General features: G+C 47.8%; 1 protein-coding gene across 5 annotated transcripts in view; it reads left to right on the top strand.

The window, feature by feature from the left end:
- The window catches only part of EFCAB6 (EF-hand calcium binding domain 6), a 253,339-nt gene that overhangs the window by 123,205 nt on the left and 102,565 nt on the right, over positions 1 to 27,569 (top strand). For all 5 annotated transcript variants that reach the window (XM_070790542.1, XM_070790543.1, XM_070790540.1 and 2 more), the window contains 4 exons: positions 2,362 to 2,421; positions 2,518 to 2,678; positions 8,881 to 9,054; positions 11,134 to 11,302. In XM_070790542.1, the coding sequence (XP_070646643.1) occupies positions 2,362 to 2,421; positions 2,518 to 2,678; positions 8,881 to 9,054; positions 11,134 to 11,302 (564 nt within the window). The remainder of the gene's footprint in view (positions 1 to 2,361; positions 2,422 to 2,517; positions 2,679 to 8,880; positions 9,055 to 11,133; positions 11,303 to 27,569) is intronic.

The raw sequence follows: 27,569 nt of genomic DNA, 5'->3' as shown, positions 1-27,569 counted from the left end.
GCCATGCCCTCCTCCAGAGGATCTTCCCGACGCAGGGACTGACCCACGTCTCTTACACCTCCTGCGCCGGCAGGCGGGGTCTTTACTACTAGTGCCGCCTGGGAAGCCCACCTTGTGCACATCCTAACCCACGTCACTGGGTCCTTCTTGAGCTGTTTCAGAAGTGAGTCCCGGAGTCCTTTCACCTGCAGAAACAGAGAACTGCAGCTTCTCCAGAGTTCCCCAGTGGGACACAGACTGTGCCAGCTCTTGTGCATCATCGCCTCTGCCCATCACCGCATCCCGGCATATTTTTGTTGTTCAGTTGCTCAGTCATGTATGAGTCTTTTTGACCCCATGGACTGCAGCACGCCAGGCTTCCATGTCCCTTACCGTCTCCTGAAGCTTGCTCAAACTCATGTCCATTCAGTTAGTGACGCCATGCAACCATCTCGTCCTCTATTGCCCACTTCTCCTCCTGTCCTCAATCTTTCCCAGCATTTGGGTCTTTTCCAGTGACTTGGCTCTTCCCATCAGGTGGTCAAATTATTGGGACTTCAGCTGTAGCATCAGTCCTTCCAATGAATATTCAGGGATGATTTCTTTTAGGATTGACTGCACGTAGCCATCCTTTTTCTTCTTTCTTTTTTAATCAAATCCAATTTTTTTCCTCAAAAACAAAACTGTAGACATGTGAGAGTGTGCTTTCCACGTGGCCAGCATCGTGGTCAGGGCCTGCTCTAGATCAGACCCTGTCCACCTCCGGGCTTGCAGTCCTCTAACGACTGTAGCCTCGTAGATAAAGCAGAATGTCCCAATGTGATTAACGGAGTGCCTTGTGGTCCACTCTGGCCACCTCTCACAGGGTCTCCTCGCCATCCGCCAGGTCCTCGGCCTCCCCAGGCTCCCTCCACCAACCTTAGCATCGCAGCTCCTGCCAGGATCCCCTTCCCACTCCCTCGTCCGGGGCCCTTCAGTAGGTCTCAGCCTTCCCAGCGATGCCCCGGACCCCTCTGATGAAGCCAACCTTGCAGTCTTCAGCCTCACACACCTGTTCCAGCCACGGGGCCACGTTTGTATCAGGATGTTGTTGTGCCTCTCGGAAGGCAGGGACTACTCTGTTTTCACTGTCAGAGGCACCCTCAAGCATAGTCCAGTGCTAGGCACCCTCACAAAGCAGTGTGTTGAGTGAATGTTAATACAAACAAATGGATTAGAAACATTGGAACACAGAGATGTGCAAATAGAGAAAATTAAGATCACTGCTAATTCTCACATGGAGGAATTGTGTTACGTTTTTACTCACTCTTGCGTGTTCTTCCAAACCTTTATACCTTTATACACACACACACTAGTTTATTGAGGTATAATTGATATATAAAAGTACACAATTTAATATACAGTATACAATTTGATGAGCTGGACATATGTGTGTATATATATATATATTTTCATATATGATACATATTTTATTTTAAAATGAAATATGTAATTAGTGACTTTTAAATTTATCATCAGTTAACATATTGTTAACCCTTCAGTTCAGGTCAGTAACTCAGTCGTGTCCGACTCTTTGCGACCCCATGAACTGCAGCACACCAGGCCTCCCTGTCCATCACCAATTCCCGGAGTTCACCCAAACCCACATCCATTGAGTTGGTGATGCCATCCAGGCATCTCATCCTCTGTCATCCCCTTTTCCTCCTGCCCCCAACCCCTCCCAGCATCAGAGTCTTTTCCAATGAGTCAACTTTTTGCATGAAGTGGCCAAAGTAGTGGAATTTCAGCTTTAGCATCATCCTTCCAAACAACACCCAGGACTGATCTCCTTTAGGATGGACTGGTTGGATGTCCTTGCAGTCCAAGGGACTCTCAAGAGTCTTCTCCAACACCACAATTCAAAAGCATCAATTCTTCGGCACTCAGCTTTCTTCACAGTTCAACTCTCACATCCATACATGACCATGGAAAAACCATAGCCTTGACTAGACGGACCTTTGTTGGGAAAATAATGTCTCTGCTTTTTAATATGCTATCTAGGTTGGTCATAACTTTTCTTCCAAGGATTAGTGTCAGTAAAAATTCTGCTATGTAATATTAAAAGATACAGAGTATTCCCCATTGTTATAATCTAGGTGTTCATTATTTAATTTCTAGGTGATGGATTTTTTTCACATTTGTTGTACTTTTTAAAATAAGCACAAGTTGAATGTTGTTGTCCTCATTTCCAGACGGGGGCTGGTGGGCAGACACACCTGCTCAAGGTCTAAACTCTTGGCTAGTCAGGGACAGAACCGACAGCCCAAAGTCCGTCTGCCTCCTAAGCCCCCACTGCCTTTATGAGAGACTTGTATTTATACACATTTTCTGTTTCCCAATCAGCTGCACAAAATACCTGCCTATAAAGACACCAAGATGCCTCTCTTCCTGGCTTGGGATTCAGTAAGTAAGGCTTTCCTGTGTGGCCCCAGGGTGCTACCTCCCACCCCAGGTTACAAACATGCAACTTGGTAAATATCATCTTTTTTTTCCTGGTAGGTGGAAGAAATTATTCATGACTCGATTGCTAAGAATCTATCAGCTTTCTGTAATATGCTGCAGTCATATGACCTCGGAGACACAGGACTGATTGGGCGAAATAATTTCAAGAAAATCATGCGTGTATTCTGCCCATTTTTAACAACTGAACATTTAGTAAAGTAAGTTTTCAGGTAACAGAATTAGTTCATGTCACGTTTTCCTTAAAGTCTGTTTGATAATTCTAAAGCTTTTTCTACATGTTTTCTGCCATGTTAGTAGGTAGTACTGGTAATAGCTTCTAGTTATTGAGCCTGTACTAAGCCTTGAACGTTGGTTGAGAACCTGGCACATATACTATATGATGAGTCCTCGCCACAAGTGTGTAAGGTTGTGTTACAACTCCTTTTCCGGAGTAAGGAGATGGAGGCCTGAAGAAGTTCAGTGAGTCCTTGGAGACACACAGGAGTGAGCCCTGGTGCCTGGGTCCCATTCTGGTCGCCGTGACTCCTATGGTTTTACTCTTCATACTGTTTACCTCCCAGGGCGTCTGGCTGTGACCAACCAGCCCATAAATGGTAGCCTGATTTATAGTTTATATATGTGATTTATAGTTGATTTTAGTTTAAAACTTACTTTGTGGTAGCTGAGCCGAAGCTGGAGGGGACAGGGATATTAGAGAAAGAAAAGAAGGGTGTCCTGAAGGCTCCATGGGTCCTGCCTGGTGTCTGTTCCACCCTGCAGGTGGAGGGGCTCATCCCCTGCAGCGTTCCGTCACTGCAGATGACCTTGACAACCTGCAGGCTGGAGCGGGACTCAGGCAGGATGGCGCCTGCCACAGGCCACCCTCAGAAACAGGCGGCCAGTGTTCCCCAGGGTGTGGGCAGTGATCTGGGAGATTCCTGTAGGTGGAAATTCAGTGGCATCACAAGGATGCTCTTTCAGTCCTTCCAAATGGAATGTTAAAAATCTGATTTTTTTACTTTGCTTCATATTACATTGGTTTAAATTGTTGGCCTCTCAAGTCTCCTTTCTGTGAACACTCATAGCCCCTTTTCCCCGTGGCTTATAAGGAGTGGGAGCAAGGCTTTCCCCATCAGGAGGGGCTTTTGAGAGCTTGGTGTGCTGGGCCGGCTGTTTGCGTCCATCCAGTTTACAGAACTCTTGGAGGAAGATCAGTGTGCTTGGGGCGACGGGAAGAAACAAAGCAAAGGGGAGAAGCAGGTGACAGCAAGTCCAGAGGAGGTTCTGGAGGAGCTCAGGGAGGGGCGAGGGCCTGGGCTGGGCAGCTGGCGGAGGCGGAGGCCACATGGATGCCCGTGTCTGCAGGGCTGGCTTGTGACTTTGCTGTGTGCTCAGTCCCAGGGGAGAGGGAGAGAGAGAGAGAGAGAGAGAGAGAGGGAGGGAGAGAGAGAGAGAGAGGGAGGGAGAGGGAGAGAGAGAGGGAGGGAGAGCGAGGGAGAGGGAGAGAGAGGGAGAGGGAGAGAGAGGGAGGAGCCCAGCACTGGCCGGGCGGTTCAGTTGTTCTTCCACTTGGTCTGCCACTCTGAGTGTTGCATGAGTCTCCTGCATCTGGCCATCCTGTTATGTCAATTAAAAAAAAGTGAAGTTGCTCAGTCATGTCCAACTCTTTGTGACCCCACCAGGCTCCTCCATCCATGGAATTTTCCAAGCAAGAGTACTGGAGTGGGTTGCCATTTCCTTCTCCAGGGGATCTTCCCGACCCAGGGATCGAACCTGGGTCTCCTGCATTGCAGGCAGACGCTTTACCATCTGAGCCACCAGAGAAGCCCCTGTTATATCAATCAGTTCAGTTCAGTTCAGTCTCTCAGTCGTGTCCGACTCTGCGACCCCATGAACTGCAGCACGCTAGGCCTCCCTGTCCATCACCAGCTCCCAGAGTCCACCCAAACCCATGTCCATTGTGTCAGTGATGCCATCCAACCATTTCATCCTCTGTCGTCCCCTTCTCCTCCTGTCCTCAATCCCTCCCAGCATCAGGGTCTTTTCCAATGAGTCAGCTCTCTGCATCAGGTGGCCAAAGTATTGGAGTTTCAGCTTCAACATCAGTCCTTCCAAAGAACACCCAGGACTGATCTCCTTTAGGATGGACTGGTTGGATCTCCTTGCAGTCCAGGGGACTCTCAAGAGTCTTCTCCAACACCACAGTTCAAAAGCATCAATTCTTTGGCACTCAGCTTTCTTTAATAGGTTTACAGAAATCCCTTCATTTACTGGCGGTGGTTGGGGGTAGGGGGTGCGGGGATGTCTAACATGGGGAAAAGAGATGCAGAAGCACCCAGCATGGCGTGCGAGCACCAGAGTACCATGCACACACCATTCTGGAAGCCCAGAGGGTGGGGCCAGGGCACAGAAGGCAAGCAGCTTCCCATGGACGGGAGGCTGGAACCCGGAGAAGAAAGGGAAGAGCCTTGCAAGACATGGGGCAGCAGGGGACGCTCCCGCGGGACAGGTGGGCAGGATACATGGGGAGAGCGGCAGGGGCCTGCGGCACAGGGCAGGAAGGGTGGGCGAGAAGGACGGGCACCACCCCCCCAGGGGACCGGAGTCATCAAGTAGTCAGGGTCCTCCACAGGGCCTGAGAGCCGCCAGGACGGAGGGCTCTGAAAATGCCCCTGCCCCGGTCTGCAGGCCTGCAGGATGCGGGTGCACCGAGTCCCTGTCGCCTCTGCCATTCGGCCCACAGCCGAGAAGCGGAGCTGAGGGGCAACCAGAGGCCGCGAGAGGGTCTAGCGGGGGCGAGTTGCCACGCCAGGTCTGTGCTCTGTAAACACGGCTCTGGCTCCAGGGACGGGAATGGGTGTAAGGGGGGCAAAGGGGAAGGAAGGGGCCGGAAGAAGGAGGGGCAAAGGACCGTGGGGCCGGCTGCTCCGGGCTGGTCTGGGCAGCAGAGGAACCGCCCGCTGACTCTGGACAGGGAGGCTGACGGCCGAGGGTGGAGGGGTCTCCGGGGATGCCCGGGGCTGCTCGAGAGGTGGGAGAGACAGGGCCACTGAGGAAGCAGATGGAGTTGGCCAGTCGGGGGTGAAAGCGCCAGAAAAAGGGCTGCAGGAAGACGTGGGCCTCAGAGGGGAGTCCGGGCCGGGACGAGACCCCGGAGTCCTCACACCTACCGCTTGCTCGTTTGTTTGTTCGACAAGCGCTTGTCTGGGGTCCACGGTGGACCAGCTGGCTGAGGTGAGCGGGCCTCGGGCAAGACCTGAGGCCACCACCAGGCAACCAGGGCCCCGGCTGGTCCAGCAGCAGAGGAGGCCGAGAAGCTTGGGGCGATGGGACCGGATGGGGGTGCCTGAGGCTAAGGGGGCAGGGGGCCAGCGAGGTCAGAGGTCACAAAGGAAGCAAGTGGGGTGAGCAGTTAGGTGGGGGGAGACCCAGCAGGTCCTCGGGAGGTGTGTGGAGCAGAGAGGGCAGGGTCAGGGAGGGAGTCAGCTGGCTTCACAGACAGGCTCTGGCGTGCCTGCGGGCTGGGAAAAGCGGGAGACTGCAGCCAGCATCTGCAGAGGAGAAGCAGATGGAGCCAGGGAGGGAAGAGGGGTTATGGGGATGCTGACCTAGGAGTCGCCTCTCCAGACTTCTCAACGTAGGGGGAGGCGAGATCGGTTGCTGAGGGGGGAGCTCGCCGGTGGAAAAGGAGGCTTGGGAGTTGTTAAATGTTTGCAGCGGCTTCCAAGGGCCAGCAGAGGGGAACCTCTTGAGGTCTCCATTTACTTGTCCCTAAAAGGAGGGTGTCGCCCAACGACATTCATGTTCTACCTGAGTACACTTTATTTTCTTTATATCAACTCCTCTTTTTCTGAAGTATATTAATTTTTTTTAAAAAAGGCTTTTCTTACATGTTAAAACAGCATCACTCGCTGTAAAGAGGTTACACTAAGTCTGCCTTTCATGAAAACAGTATGATTAAATCCTAATGAGATGTCTCTATCTGCCAAAGGCTCTAAGCAGAAGGCTTGCTATTGCTTTGTTAAAATGTAGGTTAATAAACAGAAAAAAATATGAGTTATGTTTGATACCACTTGAAGTAAAAGAAATGCAAATTTGCAAACGCGTGGAAAGAGCAGAAAAGAGGAGAAGGTGGTTCTCGCGTGTGTGCTGGTGGGTGTGTAAATGACAACGCCTCTTTGGAAAGCAGTTTGGTGTAACAAGGGGCTTCCCTGGTGGCTCAGATGGTGAAGAATCTGTCTGCAATGTGGGGGACCTGGGTTTGATCCCTGGGTGGGAAAGATCCCTGGAGAAGGGAATGGCTGCCCACTGCAGAATTCTTACTTGGAGAATCCCATGGACAGAGGAGTCTGGCAGGCCCCATTCTATGGGCTTGCAAAGAGTTAGACACGACGGAGTGACTGACACTTGGACTTTTTCACTTTGGTGTGGTAAGAACCACCCCCTGCCCACTTTGTTGCTGTGGTTCCTCTAGAAATACGTACCATGAGTACATGTGGAGGTTCAGGGTGTGTTTGGAAAACCACTGGCTGAACAGCCAGGAGTGTGGGTTGGGGTGGGGTGGGCAGGAGGTGAGGATGAACCCAAGCTTCTGGCTCAAGCACCTGGGGACTCAGGATCGTCATCTGAGCTGGGGGAGGCTGAGGGGGACAGTTTCTGGGGGTAGAAATCAGAAGTTTCATTTTAGACATGTTAACTTGGAAAGGAGATTGGTGGACATCTCACCACCCAGAGTGGCAGGACACTCCGTTCGCCCCCTTCTCCACCTTCCCCTGACCCCACCTCCCGGGTACTCCCCACCTGTCGCCCAGCTGCACTTTTCATGGCTCCTGTCATTTGTTTATGCTTATTACCTGTGCCACCTCCCGAGGACATAAAACGTGGAGACTGTCTCTTCCGGCTGAAGCCCCAGTACCTAGGAGTGGAAGAGTGCCTGGCTCACGGACAGGGCGAGGAAATGAATGAATGAATGGGTGAACTTTAGTGGGTTGATCATGCAGGCACCTGGATTTTTGAGATGGAAGCCTTTCTATCCCTTCTCCATTGTGTAACCAGTCTGTCTAAACTACAAAGTGAAGTTGCTCAGTCGTGTCCGACTCTTTGCGACCCCATGGACTATATGTAGCCTACGAGGCTCCTCTGTCCATGGGATTTTCCAGGCAAGAGTACTGGAGTGGGTTTCCATTTCTTTCTCCAGGGGATCTTCCCAACCCAGGGATCAAACCCGGGTCTCCTGCATTGCAGGGGCAGATGCTTTACCGTCTGAGCTACCAAGGAAGTCCTATAGAGATGATCACATTAAAACCCTGCTTGAAGCACTTGGGTGTCCTCTTGCCATTAGGAAAACACCAGCTGCTTTAACAGAATGTGGCTTCCCGGCCCCTCAGGATCCTCAAGCCCTTCTGGAACTCGGGCTCTGTAGCCAGAAGGCCTGGGTTCAAATCCCAGCTCGGCCCTGAACAAGCTGTGAACTTGGGCAAGTGCTGAGATGAGAGCTGTGGTGAGGACCAAATGAGGTGGTAGACACAAAGCCTGCCACCCAGGGTCAAGCGCACGGGGAGCTCTCATTTGCTGCAGCCATTCCCACAGGTCCTAGCTCAGCAAGGCTGATGCTGAGCTCTCTGTTGTGTCCGGGTTTTCAGATGATCTGTTCCCTCCTTTCAGAATGAGCACTTCCCCAGCCTCTTGCAGCTCCGTGAGGTGGGCTTGCTCTGCATTGGGAGCATGGAGTCTTAACCACTGGACCACCAGGGGAGTCTCAAACTAACCCATATTTAAATAATACAATTGGAAGAAATCCATCAAGTGTATACATCTCTGTGAACCCATCACAAGCTGTCAGTCCAGACACTAAACTTTTTCATCGTCCTTAAAGCTTCCTTGTGCCCTTTGCAATCCCTCTCTTCCACCCACCTGGCACCATGTCACTGCAGATGACTTGGCATTTTCTAGGATTCTCTGTAAATGCAAGCCTACAAGATGCCAGGTTTTATTCACCAAGCATAATGTCTGTGCGGCTCACTCACACTGTTCTGTGTATCCACAGTTGGTTCTTGGTCATTGCAGAGTAGGCTTCTGTTTTATGGCCTTCCCCAGCCTTGTGGATCCACTCATCTACGGATGGGCGTTTGGTTTGTTCCTAGTTTTTGCTCTTACAATGAAAGCCACAGGTATTATACAAGTCTTTGTGAAGACATACGTTTTTATTTCTTCCGGCCACGTGCCTATGGGTGGGATAGCTGGATGCTCTGATGAGTATACATTCAGTTGCCCCACAGTCTTCCAAAGTGGGAGCACCACCTCACACTCCACCAGCCATGGAGGAGACCTGTAGCCACTCACCTCCTTGCCGACACTTCATAGGCTCTGTCTTATTTCAGCTGTTCTAATGGGCGTGTTCTAATTATTTTTAAAATTCAGACTCTGCAGTAAGTTTCAGGATATTGCTTCAGGAAGAATCCTTTACAAGAAACTTTTGGCATGCCTAGGAATTAATCGCCCACCCACTGTCTCTCCAGTTTCCATGCCAAAGGGTCAACTGTTAAATGAACATCTTCAAAAAGAGGAGCAGCCACTGCCAGAGCATTCTGAGAGGTAAAACAAAACGAAAGCATGTATTAAAACCACGGTGCCTACTGCAGGATATGTTAGTTGCTCAGTCGTGTCCGAATGTTTGCAACCCCGTGGACAGTAGTCCACTGGACTGCTCCAGTCTCTTCTGTCTGTGGAATTCTACTGCAAGGTAGACAGTAAATATTTGTTGACCAAAATGGGTATTTAAGTATTTTGGGATTTAAATAAGAAAGATGGCAAATGATGAATACAGTGATTAGAGTCAGGGTGTTTTAGAGCAAGCAGAGGTCTTAGGACCATGCTGCGCTGACTTACCAGTTCTAGGACTGAAAGCGCTGAGGCCTGAGAGGAGGTCTGGGGCTGGCCTCACATTATTTGGGCTTCCGAGGTGGCGCGAGTGGTGAAGAAGCCCCTGCCTGGGTCGGGACGATACCCTGGAGGAGGAAACGGCAGCCCACTCCAGTGGAATCCCACGCACAGAGGAGCCGGCGGGCTACAGTCCATAGGGTCTCAGAGAGTTGGACACAAATGAAAGTGACTTTGCATGCTCAGGTTATTTACAAACTTAGTGGACACCCTGAGGGAAGGACCCAGGACGCTCAGCTCCCAAAGAACCCATCTGCCACTCAACTATTACCTCCCTGCAGTCACACTTACTTTTTTCCAGAGTTGTAGCTTCCTTACTGCTTATAATATTTATTGCAAGATATACTCATAACACTGGTTAACATTTTCTAACATGAATGATAGAATTACTTAAATGATTGCCAGATAGAATCGTAACAGTAAAACATACTTAGTAAATCCATTAAAAGTCAGACTGATGAATATTCTCGCCCTTCATTTTGAAAAATATAGGTTTAGTCTAATGAAAAGATATTATTGTAACTTGCTTGTTCTATAGCTTGTAATAAATCCATAAGGAAAGGTAAAATGTAGAACTAATCGGCTGACTTCACTTTGTCATATCCCCTTTAAAAAATTCTCAAGTGTAGAGCAATGGGAATATTTTAATGCTAAGGTGATGAAATTTGAATATCTGGGTACTTTAATAGTAGCTGCTTTATAGATGAGTAGAAAGATGGTATTTTAAGAGAAAGGTAAAAGATTCTATGAAGAGCTACGTCTGCCTCCCAAAAAAAGCAGTGAGAGAAGTGCTGGCAATTTAACATTTCATCAAACGTGGGCATTCCTGGAGAGCTCTTAGAGCCGACAGAAGCAGCAGGTGAGGGGCCCAAGTCCATTCTCAGGACCATCTCATGGCTATCAAAACGAGGTCTAGGAGACTGCAGGAGGGCTGGAGAGTAATTACCCTTCAAAGACACGTAGATTGTCAGACTCAGACACAGAGCACACAGCATAAGATCTGTATTATATAAATTAAATTGATTTTGCGAATCAACTTGGATCAATTGTGGACATCCCTTCCTTCCCATGGCTGTCTGATGATCTTTGATTTGGGGACCATGAAACAGCCTGTTTAATTTAAGGCTGTGTAGCAAGGCTCTGACTTTGCATTTTCCCAGTTCACTAAAGTATCCTTTCTCAGCCGTGTCTTCCCACTCACACACCAGATTCAGCCAGCTCAAAGCACAGCTGAAAACCTCAGGGGTGACGCCAGCCCCTGCCCCAAAGCTCCCCATCCGGGCCTGATGCCTTGTGCTGGGACCTCGGCCGCGGAGGGGGAGCTTTTCCTGACACAGTGAGACAGAGTGCTGGCCTGGCTCTGAAGCTACGAGCCACGGGCGTGTAGACGTCCCCAAGTCACTCCCTTGACCTCAGCGTCTGTCTGCTCGTTTGTGAAAAGGGGATGGAAAACCCCCGTGTTGTCCTGGGTTGAACCATAAGCGGGTGAGGTCTGTAGCAGGGGTCCCTAACCTCCGGGACCTCATGCCTGGTGATCTGAGGTGGAGCTGATGTATTAACAATAGAAGTGAAGTGCACAATAAGTGCAGTGAGCTTAAATCACCCCCAAAGCATCCCTCCCCCATTCCATGGAAAAACTGTCCTCCACAAAACCGGTCCGTGGTGCCAAGAAAGGTTGGGGGCTGCTGGCTTACAGAAAGCACGCTGCTGCACCTTGCCTGCTTGTGATTTTAGAGCCACGCCCGCTGAGAGCCAAGGTGCCGTGACCAGGAACATGACCAAGGATGAAGTCATTGAAAAGCTCAAAAGCTGTATACGGCAGCAGGACCCAGCATTCAGAAAACGATTTCTCGACTTCACCAAGGAGCCTAACGGCAAAATTCACACACATGACTTCAAGAAGGTAGGAGAGTAAGGTTTCTCTGCGTTTCTTCCTTTCCTGAAGGAAGTTCGGTTGTCTTACTGTGCTTGCTACCAGGCTCTAAAGGCACAAGCATTAAGTTTTTTTCAGTCAGGGTTTACTCCAGGGCAAAACGGATTCATTTCTAGGCATCTTCCGACAATGTAAAAGGATTCTTCTGGCCAAAAATGTCCTTGGCAACTTTCTTCAGAATATGCTTCTGATGTGAATGCGGCTGGGTTTTGATAGTTAACCTTTCAAAACAAAGAGTTCATCGGTGCTTTCCTTGGCCATCACTGAGGACCCGGCTCCGTGTGCGAGGTGGGGCGGTGGGGGGCGGGGCGGGGCTGCTCAGGCCCCTCCCCAGCCCTGCCAGCGAGGGGTTCCCGGGATGCTGTGATAACAGAGCTGCAGTTTGTGCCTCAAGAAAGTGAGGGAAAAAAAAAAACTGGCAGTGAAAATGGGAAGCTCAGAGTGCTGATTTGCATGTGCTTATGGGAACTGGTAAGGTTCGTGCCAGAAAGAACTCACTTTGAAGGGTTCTGCACAGACTTCTCCGGAATGAATTTGAACAATTGCTTAAAATTCCTATTATGATGCCCCTAGTTCATCATCTGCAGCTATTTTTAAGGGAAACCTTGTCTCTAATACGTAGTAGTGTCCGTGTGGACACCTTCAGAAGAAGGCAGTGAAATATATTTCCAATAAGAGAAATAATCATATTAGCAGCTGCAGTTTATCTAGTGCCTGCCCCCATGCCAAGTGCTGAAATGGGCTCTGTCCGAATCTCATTTCCAAGCTTCTCATCGGCAGCAGTGTGGAGGGTGGGTGGAGGAGGGGGCCGGCTAGTGGGGGAAGGGGGAAGGGATTAGATGGCTGTGGAAACAGTCCAGACCTCCCCTTCCCCAAGCAAGAGACACGGAAGTGGAGGATCTATGTTTGTGCGCCTAAGGGGCCCAGTGAGGAGACATGGGGCTAACGGGTAAGGGAGAGGAAAGAGTCAAGGATGGTTCCGCGAGTTCTGGCTGGGGGGACCAGGAACTGGTAACCAGCCATTGCCGGCTGACAAGAGCAGCTTCGGTGGGTAAATGGGCAGGAATCATGGAACTCTCCCAGGGCCTGGTCCCGGGTTCCACCCCGAATCACCTGGCAAATGGGGCCTCTTTGTGTTTGACTCTGATTCTTTTTTTTTTTTAATTAAAATTTTTGATTTTTGTTTGTGCTGGGTCTTCGTTGCTGCGCGGGCTTTTCTCTGATTATAGCAAGTAGCTGCTCTCCAGTTGCGGTGTGCGGGCTTCTCATTGCGCTGGCTCCTCTTGTTGTGGAGCACAGGCTTTAGGCTGCATGGACTCCAACAGTTGCAGCTCGCAGGCTGCAGAGCACAGGATCACTGGTGGTGCTCAGGCTTAGTTGCCGCATGGCCATGGCGTGCAGGATCTTCCTGGACCAGGGATCCAACCTAGGTCCCCTGCGTTGGCAGGTGGGTTCTCAACCACCAGGCCTGCAGGAAAGCCCCTGCTTCATTTCTTTATTCTGCCTGTTTATCTTCCTCCAGTAAAAACACATGCTCCAAAGGTAGACGTTTTTCTCTCTTTTGGACAGGGATGCATCCCAGTACTTGGCATGCGGTAGGGCCCAGAGGACATTTGCTGGATGAACAGGTGAACCTGAAGAGTTAACTAGAATCCCCAGGGGAGCCTGAAGGGCCACCACCTGCGGAGTGAGGCAAGCAGGCGCTTCAGAAGCCAGTTGGGATTCCTAAACATGAGGCTGGTTCCCCTCTCCACCTGGCGAACCCACCCTGGCCCCCTTCTCTGCCCCCTGCCCGTCTCTGCTTTCCGGCCAAGCGGAGGGGCAGCTGCAGCTCTGCTCTTGCTTCCCGGTGGCGTTGGCATGCTTCTCCCCTCCCTGGTTGCTGGCTTCCTGGAGACACGCCAGTGGGCGGCAGTGGGTGCGGAAGAAAACAGAAAACACCAGAGGATGGAGATGCAGGGAGAGAAGCCTGTTGTTTCAGGAGACTTAACAACCGGTTCACGGCGAACACAATTAGGGAAGTATTCTACTGGCTTCCCTCCTAGTGACTTGTTGGGTTTAACCTTTGAAAACCTCCTGTCGTGACCAGCCGTTTAACTTGAAGATCAATAATCGTGGAGTGACTTTCCACCATCTGCTGGGGACCCAGATTTCAACTCTAGAGGCTGGTAACCTCAAAGCGTTATGTAAATGTACATTTTCATTGTTAAATTATTTACCGATGAGAGTGATTCTACCACTGGTGAAGTCAGAGCTGGGAAAATCATGGGCTTATACTGTAGAAAGAAACCAGAATTTAGATTGGACATAATGCAAGTCATCCAGATGTTAAAGGTTTGGGAATACCCAACTTCAGTGGCAAGGAAACCTTTGAAACCAACTCGGCAGAGAGCTTTAAGTGTTAATGATGACTAATTCTGTAATGGGAATAATAGCAATGATAATAACCATGATGATAATGCTAACCATCGCTAGAATAGTGATGGTATCGCTACACTGACTGAGCACTTACTGCCTCTGCCAGTGTGCAGGCACTGGGGGTGTTGCTTGACAAGCACTATTTGTAACTGCCACAGGAGCCCCATGAGATATAGATCACATTATACCCACTTCACAGATGAGGAGACCAAAGCTTAGGACTTAAGATCATGGCTCAGCGTGGTTCAGCTGGTAAGCCATTCAGACACTCGAATTTGAATCCATGCCAGTCTGTATCAGCCTCAGACCCTTGCTGGGAGTGATACTGGCTTGGTGGGTGTCATACAGGCTGTGTGTGTGTGTGCTTATTAACTCAGTCATGTCCGACTCTTTGCGGCCCCATGGACTGGGGCCCTCCAGGCTCCTCTGTCCATGGGATTTTCCAGGCAAGAACACAGGAGTGGGTAGCTATTCCCTTCTCCAGGGGATCTTCTTGACTCGGCATTGAACCTGGGTTTCCCACATTGCAGACAGATTCTTTACCTTCTGAGCCACCAGGGAAGCCCATACAGGCTAGCTGGGCACAATCGATGGCAGCTTTGAGCTTGGATCTGGCCTCAGAGTGTGGTAAGGACAGTACTTTTAATAAGAATGCCCTTCACTGCTTCCTACCAGTCTGGTTGTGGGGAGGCAATGTTCTTGCCCTCTCTTCCCCCAGATCTCTGTCTTACCAGTTAGTAGGGCAGTGGCTGCATAGTCTCAAGACCAGGGCATTGGGAGTAAAGCTCTAAGTCCTGTATACCCACTTGCCCAGTTCTGTGTCCATGTACTTGTTCATCCTTTGAACACAGGCAGCGCTTTGTCGTTGGCTTGAATACCTTGCAAACCATCACTTGTAAAAATCACTACAGATAGTGACTGCAGCCATGAAATTAAAAGACGCTTGCTCCTTGGAAGAAAAGCTGTGACCAACCTAGACAGCATATTCAAAAGCAGAGACATTACTTTGCCGACAAAGGTTCCATCTAGTCAAAGGTATGGTTTTTCCAGTAGTCACGTACGGATGTGAGAGTTTAGAACATAAAGAAAGCTGAGTGCCAAAGAATTGATGTTTTTGAACTGTGGTGTTGGAGAAGACTCTTGAGAGTCCCTTGGACTGCAAGGAGATCCAACCAGTCCATCCTAAAGGAGATCAGTCCTGGGTGTTCATTGGAAGGACTGATGCTGAAGCTGAAACTCCAATACTTTGACCACCTGATGCGAAGAACCGACTCACTGGAAAAGACCCTGATGCTGGGAAAGATTGAAGGCAGGAGGAGAAGGGGACGACAGAGGATGAGATGGTTGGATGGCATCACTGATACAATGGACGTGAGTCTGAGCAACCTCCAGGAGTTGGTGATGGACAGGGAAGCCTAGCATGCTGCAGTCCATGGGGTCACAAAGAGTCGGACACGACCAAGTGACTGAACTGAACTGAATACCTTGCACTCTAAATTAGAAGTCTGATTTATTCTTAGCAGCCATCACCTTCCCTATGGTTAGAGGCAGGAGGTGATGGGCTATACAGGTCCTCTTAGGAGAGACCCATGAGAACAGAATCCAGAGCCAGGTGGGAGCTGACAGGTCACTGCGTCCCTGCATGGTCATCACTGAGACTGTTATTGTTTTCACCTCCCGGGTCAGGCGGCTTTTGTCTGTTATGCAAACTCTTATTTGTTAACTGGTAATTGAACTTTCCCCCTTTTCTGTCTTGAGTGTTGGAGATATCAGAGTTTCTGGTTAGTGTAAGATAACCAGGGACCCCACACTGAGTTGAGAGCCCTGATAGAGGCAGAGCTACTGGGGTTTTCATGAACTCAGTGTGTTTTTCATGGTCAAGTATGCAATTTCCACTGTGGGAGGGAAAAGGACTCTTCTTTCTGGAATTGTACTAGCCTCGTCTTTGTATTTCACATCAAGCATTAAATCATTGTTCACAACAACCCTATGACACATATTCTGTCTCTCAGGAAACCCCCCTCTTCTGCTTCGTTGCTCTGGCCTCTGCACCACAAATCCTGTGACTTCAATGTGTTTTCAAATGTGCCAATTTATTTAAATAATGAGTCAAGAACTTGTAATGTTGCAGAAAACCATTTTTGAATTTTAGGATGATCTAGAATCTTTATATTCCTTCTCTGGATACATTTTCCCCCTTTCCATATCCTTCTTTGCTGAATTAGCAGCAAACCCCCAAAACAGTAGCTTAAATTTTTAAAGTGGCTATTTTTCTCCTGTAAGAGAGGAGTCCGAGGTTGTTGCCATAGGGTCAGTGCAGCCACTCTACATTGTCTTCAGAAAGCCAGGTTGCTTCTAGCTTCTTACTCTTCCAGTCTTATCCTCATGTATACAAGATAGCTGCTGGAGCACCAGCTATCACACACATGTTTCAGGCATAAAGAAAGGAAAAAGGGAAGGGCAAAGGCTTGAGCCAGAGAAGTCTTTCTTTCTTAAAGGGCTTTTTTGGAAGCTCTTCAAACTTAACATTTTGTTATAATGTATCATAAGCTTCCACTTACATGCACACTTTTTGGCTGGGTACATTACTACCTCCAGAAAAAGCAAGGTCCTGCTCCTATGGGAGAAGGAGAGAATACACATTAGGCAGGCAAATACAACAGTCTCTGCCATCCTTTCTCTTGGTAAATGTTGTGAGGGTGCCTGTTCCACACTTGCAATAGGACTAAGCCACATGGAGACATGGATAAAGCAGAAGCTTCATTGCTTGGGACTAGTGACCCACGGGGAACATAAAGTGACTAAACACCCAAGGACACATAAGTCAAGATTAGTCTAATTGAGTAATTAGACTAATTGAGCTATTCCATCCATCAGGAATTTGAGGGCAGCTCTACAATTCTGGTTCCCTGTAATTGGCTGTTCCTAATGGGAAATTGTTATTCTTCATCCTCAGTAAATACACTGAACATTGTTCAGCACGCTGTTATTCTTAGTCCTGTTTCTGGAGTCCCAGCAGAGGCCCCAGCAACAGACACAGGCTGCAGAGCTCATCAGCCAACACACACAGAGCCCCCAAGACGTGGATTAGGGAAGCCAGAGTCTGTAACAGCCCAGCCCATTGTCCCAGATTCTTAGCAGCCTTGGCCCTTTACTTCTGCACCTTCCTGAAGGCAAAGATATCTCACCTTGCTTAGCAGGAGGTGAGCTTTCTCACTTCCTCCTAGCAGAGTACTTTAAGCCCTCTGGGTGCTGGTCACACTCACATATCTGGGGAACGGGCACCCACCCCACTCACTGCCATCAATTCCTAATCCCACACAGTCTTCTCCATCTAGGGACAGGGACCCTGGTTAAACCAAGCCCCACAAACACCCTTGAGCATCTCTTGGCTGTTCCTTACCACTTCCTAATCTTACACATGTTTCAAGGAGGTGAACCAGTTGTGTGTTGGAGGTCCCTCACATCTTCAGTTTTGTTGCTCCAAGCTCCACACACCCATCAAAAGTCTATATTTATTTCTCTATCTTCCAGCAATAATTCTCTTGACAGATGCCAAACCTAGAGCCTCTCGGCACCTGGCCATGCCCAAACTGGCCAGTTCTCCAGGGCTGGGCAGCTGCAGACCCTCAGTGTCGATGGACCGCACCTCTAGGGCTTCGTTTTTGTCTCTGTGTTCTCAGGGTCTTCCTCCCTGTCGGGCCTTTGTCTCCTAAGTGTGGAGATTTGGATCGTCCTTTTTTAAGTTTTCAGTTCAGGTCATTAGAGTCCAGCCCTGGCCTGTTGCAGAGATCAGCACATGTCTGGAAGGGGGAGCCAGACATGCTCTGAGCCTGCCCCCTCCAACTTCACCACTCTAGCACCATGTTACTAGTGAACGCTCTGCTGGAGTGGCTCTCCGTCTGGCCCAAACCTATTTCTCAGTCCAAAGTCCACTCCCAGAGGCGTCAGCTGTTCCCAGGGGAAATGCAATTGCCTCCCCTCAGTTTGACACTGAAAGTGTGAAAGTGAAAGTCGCTAAGTCCTGTCTGGCTCTGAATACTGATGTGGGTAGCCTTTGCCTTCTCCAGGGGATCTTCCCAACCCAGAGATCGAACCCAGGTCTCCCGCATTGCGGGCAGATTCTTTACCAGCTGAGCCACAAGGGAAGCCCAAGAATACTGCAGTGGGTAGCCTTTCCCTTCTCCAGGGGGTCTTCCCAACTCAGAGATCGAACCCAGGTCTCCCACATTGCAGGCTGATTCTTTACCAGCTGAGCTATCAGGGAAGCCCTTGACATTGAAAGGTGAGTCCTTTCCACCTTGGGATTTTGGTCCCTTGAAACCTCATGGCTTTTGCAGCTTTCTGATGCCTTTTTGTTATTTTTACTCGATTTTTTCTAATTGTTTTCGTTGGGAATATTTGCTTGCTGTGAATTGCTTGATCCTACCCAAATGCAGAAGTTGAGATCTGTCAGTTTTCTCTTTTCAAAGTAACAACTTTATTTGACTTTTTTTTTTTTCTCTTATATAATTTGTTTTATATTTCTTTATTTCTGCTGTTACCTCCATTATTTTCTTCCTTTTACCTGCTAGGGATTTAATTTGCTTTTCTTTTTCTAATTTCTTGAGATAGAATGTTAGATCATTGCTTTCCAGCCTTTCTCTCTCTAATATATGAACTGATGGCTATCCATTGTCCTCTAGGTGCGGTCTTAGCCGCGTGGTACAGGTTTCAGTATACTGTGTTTTCATTGTCATTCGGTTCAACATGTTTTATAATTTCTGTTGTGATTTCTTCTTTTTTTCAATTGTTTACTGTTTAATTTCCACACAGTTGATATTTTCTAGTTTATCTCTTATTATTGATTTTAAAATTGATTCCATTGTGATCAGAGAATAGATTTTAAAGTCCACATGCATCGAACCTATAGTCCTCTGCTCTAATAGCTGAGCTATCAAAGGGTGTGATTTTTAAGTCTAAATCACTTCAACTGATCCTTCTAAATATGCTGAGGCTTGGATTATGACCCAGTATAGAGACAATTTTGGTAAATGTCCCAGAAACACTTGAAAACGATGTGTACTCCATCACGGACCTTTAGTTTTCTAAGTAGGTCAACCAAGTTGATTTTATTAATTGTGTTTTTCAGACCTTTTGTCTCCTTATCAATTTTTTGCCTGCTCATCCCATTAGCTATTGAGAGAAATGTGTTGAGGTCTCCCAACTGATTGTGGATTTGTCTAGTGAGATCCTGTTTAGTTCTGTTGATTGTTGCCTTGTTCACTTTGAAGCTAAATTTTTGGGTACACATAGACTCAGAATTGCTGAAGCTTCCTGTGAATTGTCTTCTTTATCATTATGACATGACTCTCTTGATATAGAGTGATGCTACTTGCCTTCAAGTCTATTTTAGACAGATAATAATATAGTTACTTCAGCTTTCTTTTGATTCATGTTAGCATAGCATATTTTTTCCTATCCTTTTACTTCAAATTTCCTGGGTGCTTATATTTAAATTGTCTCACATGGACAGCATATAGCTGATATTTTAAAAAACAGACTGTGACAGCCTTAGTCTTGTTCTTGCAGTAGTCACTTCATTTTACATTTAATTACTGATAGAGTTGATTTTACTGGAGAAGGAACTAGCAACCCACTCCAGTATTCTTGCCTGGGAAACCCCATGGACAGAGAAGCCTGGTGGGTACAGTTCATGGGGTCACAGAGAGTTGGACATGACTGAGCACATAAGCACACAGAGTTGATTTTATATCTATGAATATCATCTTACTATTTTTTTTTCTGTTTGACCCAACTGTTCCATGTATTCTTTGCTTTCCTATCTTACCTTCTTTTAGATTATTTAACTATTTCTACCATTCCGTTTTCCCCTCTATCAGCCTACTGGTGTGTATGTTCTTCTGTCAGACTTTAGAGGCTGCCCGAGAGATTTGATATGAATCCTTGTCTTATTGTATGTACTTAAATATGCTGTTATTTTTACCACTTCTCTAGCAAGGCTAGATATAAAAATAATTTCATTCACCCCTTCCTATCTTTTATGTTACTATTGTCATGCATTTAAATTTTACCTCGATGCTGAATCCCATGGGATGCTATTTTTATGGTAAATAAGATATCATATGTATCTGTATGTTTACCTTTGCTATTTCTTTCCATCTTGTATTTTTGTATGCTTGCGCCTGGACTAATTTTTTCAATTAATTTATTGCTATTATGTTTAGCTAGAATGGCTCTTCACTGCTGTGCATGGGCTTTCTCTAGTTGCGGTGCTTGGGCTTCTCACTGTGGGGGGCTTCTCTCGTGTGGTGCATGGGCTCCAGAGCACACGGGCTTCAGTGCTTATGGTACACAGGCTTAGTTGCCCTGTGGCGTGTGAACACTCCAACAACAAAATCAACCACCCAGCCAAAAAAACTCCCTTCTAGCCTGTAGTCTTCAAAGATTTTTTTAAAAAGGCAGAGGAACCAGAGATGAAATTGCCAACATCTGTTGGATCATTGAAAAAACAAGAGAGTTCCAGAAAAACATCTACTTCTGCTTTACTGATTATGCCAAAGCCTTTGACTGTGTGGATCACAATAAACTGTGGAAAATTCTTCAAGAGGTGGGAATACCAGACCACCTGACCTGCCTCCTGAGAAATCTGTGTGCAGGTCAAGAAGCAACAGTCAGAACTGTACATGGAACAACAGACTGGTTCCAAATTGGGAAAGGAGTACATCAAGACTATATATTGTCACCCTGCTTATTTAATTTATATGCAGAGTACATTATGCACAGTGCCAGGCTGGATGAAGCACAAGCTGGAATCAAGAGTATATCAATAACCTCAGATATGCAGATGATATCAACCTTATGGCAGAAAGTAAAGAAGAACTAAAGAGCCTCTCAATGAAAGTGAAAGAGGAGAGTGAAAAAGTTGGCTTAAAACTCAACATTCAGAAAACCAAGATCATGGCATCTGGTCCCATCACTTCATGGCAAATAGATGGGAAAACAATAGAAACAGTGACAGACTTAATTTTGGGGGGCTCCAAAATCACTGCAGATGGTGACTGCAGCCATGAAATGAAAAGACACTTACTCCTTAGAAGAGAACCTATGACCAACCTTGACAGCATAGTAAAAAGCAGAGACATCTTTACTTTGCCAACAAAGGTCTATCTAGTTAAAGCTATGGTTTTTCCAGTGGTCATGTATGGATATGAGAGCTGGACTGTAAAGAAAGCTGAGCGCAGAAGAATTGATGCTTTTGAACTGTGGTGCTGGAGAAGACTCTTGAGAGTCCCTTGGACTGCCAGGAGATCCAACCAGTCCATCCTAAAGGAAATCAGTCCTGAATATTCATTGGAAAGATTGATGCTGACACTCCAGTACTTTGACCACCTGATGCAAAAAACTGACTACTTGGAAAAGACCCTGATGCTGGGAAAGATTGAGGGCAGAAGGAGAAGGGGACAACAGAGGATGAGATGGTTGGATGACTTCATCGTCTCGATGGACATGAGTCTGAGCAGGCTCCGGGAGTTGGTGATGGACAGGGAGGCCTGGCATGCTGCAGTCCATGGGGTCGCGGCGAGTCAGACACGACTGAGCGACTGCACTGAACTGAACTGATGCCTGTGTGCTGTCACTCCAGTCGTGTCCTACCCCTTGCGACCCCATGGACTGTAACCCGCCAGGCTCCTCTGTCCATGGGATTCTCCAGGCAAGAATACTGGAGCGGGTTGCCATTTCCTATCCAAGGGATCCTCCTGACCCAGGGATTTAACCTGCCTCTCCTGTGTCTCCTGCTTTAGTAGGTGGATTCTTTATTACTGAGCCACTGGGGAGCTCTTCTAACTCAGAGAATGGGCTACTCTTTGAGCCCTCATCCCTGAGAAGTCCTGAACTCTGTCTAACCTTAGTTTCCTCAGGACTCAAAAAGGTAACCCCCCCAAAAAAAATCCCTTCAGCTTTTCTGAGGTTTTCTGCTTTGATTCCTTAGCCTTCTGTCAGTCCCCACCCATGGCTTCTGAATTCAGCAAGTGCCTCGAGGGGAACACTGACAGTATCAGGGTCTTCTGTTTCCCCTTCTCACCAGGAAGCTGAGAAGTGAAGCCTCTGATTCTGGTCTCTGCAGTCCCACGCACTCTGCGTGTCTCTCTCTCTCTGCTGGTAGTGACCGCCTACCTGGGCCTTCGGCCCCGGTCCTGAACCCTGGCTCTGCTCCCAGAATGGGTCTGTGACCTCCTTCTCTTCCGAGTTCTGAGGCTCCCCCTCCACTCCGACTTGTGTCCCTTTGAGCCCTTGTTGTCTCAGAAAGCCTTCTTCAGCGATCAATGCAAAGAAATAGAGGAAAACAACAGAATGGGAAAGACTAGGGATCTCTTCAAAAAAATCAGAGATACCAAAGGAACATTCCATGCAAAGATGAGCTCGATAAAGGACAGAAATGGTATGGACCTAACAGAAGCAGAATATATTCAGAAAAGATGGCAAGAATACACAGAAGAACTGTACAAAAAAGATCTTCACGACCCAGATAATCACGATGGTGTGATCACTGACCTAGAGCCAGACATCCTGGAATGTGAAGTCAAGTGGGCCTTAGAAATCATCACTACGAACAAAGCTACTGGAGGTGATGGAATTCCAGTTGAGCTCTTTCAAATCCTGAAAGATGATGCTGTGAAAGTGCTTCACTCAATATGCCAGCAAATTTGGAAAACTCAGCAGTGGCCACAGGACTGGAAAAGGTCAGTTTTCATTCCAATCCCAAAGAAAGGCAATGCCAAAGAATGCTCAAACTACCACACAATTGCACTCATCTCACACGCTAGTAAAGTAATGCTCAAAATTCTCCAAGCCAGGCTTCAGCAATATGTGAACCGTGAACTTCCTGATGTTCAAGCTGGTTTTAGAAAAGGCAGAGGAACCAGAGATCAAATTGCCAACATCCTCTGGATCATGGAAAAAGCAAGAGAGTTCCAGAAAAACATCTATTTCTGCTTTATTGACTATGCCAAAGCCTTTGACTGTGTGGATCACAATAAACTGTGGAAAATTCTGAAAGAGATGGGAATACCAGACCACCTGATCTGCCTCTTGAGAAATTTGTATGCAAGTCAGGAAGCAACAGTTAGAACTAGACATGGAACAACAGACTGGTTCCAAATAGGAAAAGGAGTTCGTCAAGGCTGTATATTGTCACCCTGTTTATTTAACTTATATGCAGAGTACATCATGAGAAACGCTGGACTGGAAGAAACACAAGCTGGACTCAAGATTGCCGGGAGAAATATTAATCACCTCAGATATGCAGATGACACCACCCTTATGGCAGAAAGTGAAGAGGAACTCAAAAGCCTCTTGATGAAAGTGAACGTGGAGAGTGAAAAAGTTGGCTTAAAGCTCAACATTCAGAAAACGAAGATCATGGCATTTGGTCCCACCACTTCATGGGAAATAGATGGGGAAACAGTGGAAACAGTGTCAGACTTTCTTTTTCTGGGCTCCAAAATCACTGCAGATGGTGACTGCAGCCATGAAATTAAAAGAGGCTTACTCCTTGGAAGGAAGGTTATAACCAACCTAGATAGCATATTGAAAAGCAGAGACATTACTTTGCCAACAAAGGTCTGTCTAGTCAAGGCTATGGTTTTTCCAGTGGTCATGTATGGATGTGAGAGTTGGACTGTGAAGAAGGCTGAGCGCCAAAGAATTGATGCTTTTGAACTGTGGTGTTGGAGAAGACTCTTGAGAGTCCCTTGGACTGCAAGGAGATCCAACCAGTCCATTCTGAAGGAGATCAGCCCTGGGATTTCTTTGGAAGGAATGATGCTAAAGCTGAAACTCCAGTACTTTGGCCACCTCATGCGAAGAGTTGACTCATTGGAAAAGACTCTGATGCTGGGAGGGATTGGGGGCAGGAGGAGAAGGGGACGACAGAGGGTGAGATGGCTGGATGGCATCACTGACTTGATGGACGTGGGTCTGGGTGAACTCCGGGAGTTGGTGATGGACAGGGCGGCCTGGTGTGCTGCGATTCATGGGGTCACAAAGAGTCGGACACGACTGAGCGACTGATCTGATCTGATCTGTCTCAGCAGCTGTCTGTATGTCAGACAGATGTTTTGCTGTCTTTTGTCTGGCTTTCTGTTTGTTCTCAGTGGAAGCAAAGAACTGCAAGCTGAACAGCAACCCTTCCCTTTTTGATGGGCATTCATTTCTTTTTCTCTCTTTCCCCTCTTCAAACAGTCATTATTTATGTATCTCTATGTACTGATGCTTTCATCTCCATGGAACGGATTCCCTGGGGTAGGATTGCTTAATCTGACCCCAGCCTATAGTCTGACCCACCCCTGCCTCTGCCCTCACCCCGCCCCCACCCCACCCCAGCCCCTGGCTGCCACAGCTCTTCCCTAACACTCTGGTTTGCATCAGCTCCAGCCTGGTTCTCTCCCCCAGCCCCCTGCAGCCCTGCCCTCCTCCCTGAGGTGGACCTGCTACTTGGGCAGTTACCTGTGTCCTTTTTATTCTCTGCCCTGTCCCAAGCATCTGAAACAGGGCGCAGCGTAAAGTAAGTACTCAGTATTCTTGGAATGAACCCAGTCAATTTTGGAGCATTGGAGAATTGCGTTTTAAAACTCTGCCTACGGCCATACCACCCTGTATGCACCTGATCTCGTCTCAAAGGCTGACTCTGAGCCACACTCAAAGTCTCAAAGTGAAAAGCTTTGAGTCAAAGCTCAGTCATGTCCGACTCTTTGAGTCCATGGAATTCTCCAGACCAGAATCCCGGAGTGGGTGCCGGGAGTCAAATCCCAGCTCTGTTGCCTAACAACTGTGTGACCCTGGGCAGACGTCTCCGTGCCTCAGTTTCCTTATCCCTCAGCGGAGATCGTTTTCGTAGCTACCTCGTAGGATAGTCTGTGTCAGTCGCTCAGTCATGCTGGACTCTGCGACCCCATGGACCACAGCCCACCAAGCTCCTCGGTCTGTGGGATTTTCCAGGCAAGGATACTGGAGTGGTTTGCCATTTCCTTCTCCAGGGATTGTAGGATAGTGATAAGGATTAAATGAGCCAATACGCGTGTAGTCGTTTCCTAGGAATTTGTAACAAATCACCACAAACTGGGTGGCTGGGACCACAGAAATCTCTTCTCTCACAGTGCTGGGGCCAGAAGCCTGAAACCCGGGCGTCGCAGAGTCCTGCAGCCTGCCACGGTTTCTCTGTGTGAGGGCCCTTCCCTGCCGACTCTGGCTCCCAGCCTTGCTGGCTTGGCGGTCCCTGGCTGCCCTCGGCTTGCTAAGCTGCCCTCACACTGACCTCTGGCCTCTTGCTTGTGTCTGAGACTTCACCTGTGTTGTCCTCACTCTCCAGAGTCCCTTCTTTTCATAAGGACTCCAGTCCTTGGACTTGGGCTCACCCCTAATCCAGCGTGTGCGTGCGTGCCTGCTCAGTCACTCAGTCACGTCTGACCCTTTGTGACCCCATGGGCTGTAGCCCGCCAGGCTCCTCTGTCCATGGAATTTTCTAAGCAAGAATCCTGGAGTGGGTTTCCATTTCCTCCTCCAGGAGATCTTCCCGACCCAAGGATCAAACCTGTGTCTCCTGCATCGGCAGAGGGATTCTTTACCGGTGAGCCATCGGGGAAGCCCAGTCTAGTATGACCTCATGGGAACTCGATTACATCTGCAAAGACCTTGTTTTCATTAAGGTCACATGTGCAGGAAACTGGGTTAAGATTTAAGCATATCTTTCTGGGGACACAAGCAACTCAATAGCGTAGGTTAACCCTTTCAGTGGAGCCTGGCACCCGAGGGCAGGGTTTCGATCTTTGCTCACCTTTGAGTTCCTGATGGCTTGAATAGTGTCTCCAATATAGGTGTCCCCCAATAGCTCTTGAATTAATTAATAATGTATTAGCTCTCTGTCTTCCGCACTACAAATATATTTATAAAACCTATCATTCGTCTCTTTGTTTTATTATATCTTTTGCCATTAAAGTGTTTTAAGATTTTTGTACAACCCAATATATCTATATTCCATTCTTTTTTCCTCTTTTTTTTTCATTAAAGATAAATTCTAGTCTTGCTTAATAAGTTTCCATTCTTCCCTGGTCCCTCCGGGTCTCCCTCTCATACTTTACAGATAATCTAGACTTTCTTGTGAGAATTTTTTACTGCTTTACTTTTTAAATATGAATTCCTAATCCATATGGAGTTAATTTTTTTTGTACTGTATAAAATGAGGCTCTTCTATATTTTCCCTGTGTCGTTTGTGAAATTCTCATTATACTAGGGCATACATCTGAAAATTCTCATTTTGTTGCACAGTTCTATACATCTTTTTCTATATCAATGTAATTTTTTTATTTTAGTAAAACAGATCTTTCCTTATTTTTTCCTTTTTGTATTTTCTTGGCTACTCTCAGGCCAGATTTAAATCTTTCCATATAAACTCTATCCATATAGAGTTACCTCCCAAATGCATTATTAAGATCATAATTGGACTTGCGTTAAGTTTATATGTTAAAAACGTATCTGCTTTTGAAATTGAGAAGGGAGAAATAAAGTCAGGCCCAGAGGCGGGTGTGGCCGCCCAGTGGCAGCTCCTCCCGCCGCCTTGACCTTGTGCTCGGCTTTGGGCCCCGTGGTTTGTCTTCACCTGCCCTTTGAACAACAGACATGATTCCGGGACTGAAGAACAGTCTCCTCTGAAGGAGAAATGGCTTGTCCGCTTTCAGCTGCAGTCTTCACAGCTTGTTACCAAAGTGCCGGATTCATTTGCCCGTGGAATGTGCGAAGATTTTACACGTGTGCAAAACAGCACTCTACGTTCTGGGGGCTTGCCTCCAAGGTTAGACGTGTCTGGTCCATTTGCAAGTCACCCCGGGAACCTCCTTGTTACTGGAAGCTGTCAGGTCACCTTGTCTTTTATTCTTTTACAATTTCTGAAGGTCGCGTTTAGGCTCAGCATTTTTTTCACTCTGAGCCTTAAACACAATTTTAGTCTTGTTGTTCTAGGGGGATAATATAGTTTAAAAAACTCCACTAAACCAAATCATATTGTCACTGTTTTCATTGTCATCATCACGCCTGCATCAGGAAAGGAGAGAAAAAGCCCCACTGGTTTACAGCTTGGTGACTGCGGTTATCAAACCCTCAGTGTGTCTCGAAGGTCCAGAAGATGGGGGGATAGATTGTTTTTGGAAGCATTTTCAGCACCATCACCCATGGGTTGGGTGGAACTGGATCTGGACCAGGGATCTCCCCTAAGGGCTAAGCGTGTCTAGATTTGGGAGAGTGGTTGGATTGTGATAGTGGTATCTTTCTAGAGGTCATAGCATTGCCACCAAATATACAGGATCCATGGACTCACGGAGCTGGAAAGGACCTCAGAGTTCATGCACTTGCTGTCCTTCACCCCCTCTTCATGGCCCTCCCTCTCTGCTCTCCAGTACCTCAGGGGGTACTTACCCAGTGCTGCTGGACGCGGAGTGTGGCTGAGATAGCCTAAGCAGCAGCTGTGGGTCCAGCATGGCCTTGGGCTCCAGCGATCGGCTGTTAGAAGAACTTCCCCGGGGCAGCTGCTGTCCCATCCGCGTGGTCCCCAGAGTGAATGCACGTGAAACGGGCCTACAGCCACCCTGCAGACTGAACCAGGAACCTCCCGCCAAGGCCATCTTAAATGAGCCAAACTGCGCTTGAGCCACAGACCCACTGGTTCAAGGACAAATGTTTGTTTTGTCATTGGCCACCGCATTTTGGATGATTGTTACGCGGTAGCTGGCTCACAGAGCCTCTGTCCCTGCTGTCAACCTGCCCC

The sequence above is a fragment of the Bos indicus genome, chromosome 5, assembly GCF_029378745.1.
Source record: "Bos indicus isolate NIAB-ARS_2022 breed Sahiwal x Tharparkar chromosome 5, NIAB-ARS_B.indTharparkar_mat_pri_1.0, whole genome shotgun sequence".
NCBI lineage: Eukaryota > Metazoa > Chordata > Mammalia > Artiodactyla > Bovidae > Bos > Bos indicus.
Note: the sequence above shows the minus strand (reverse complement) of the source record. Positions and strands in the feature narration are given on the sequence as shown.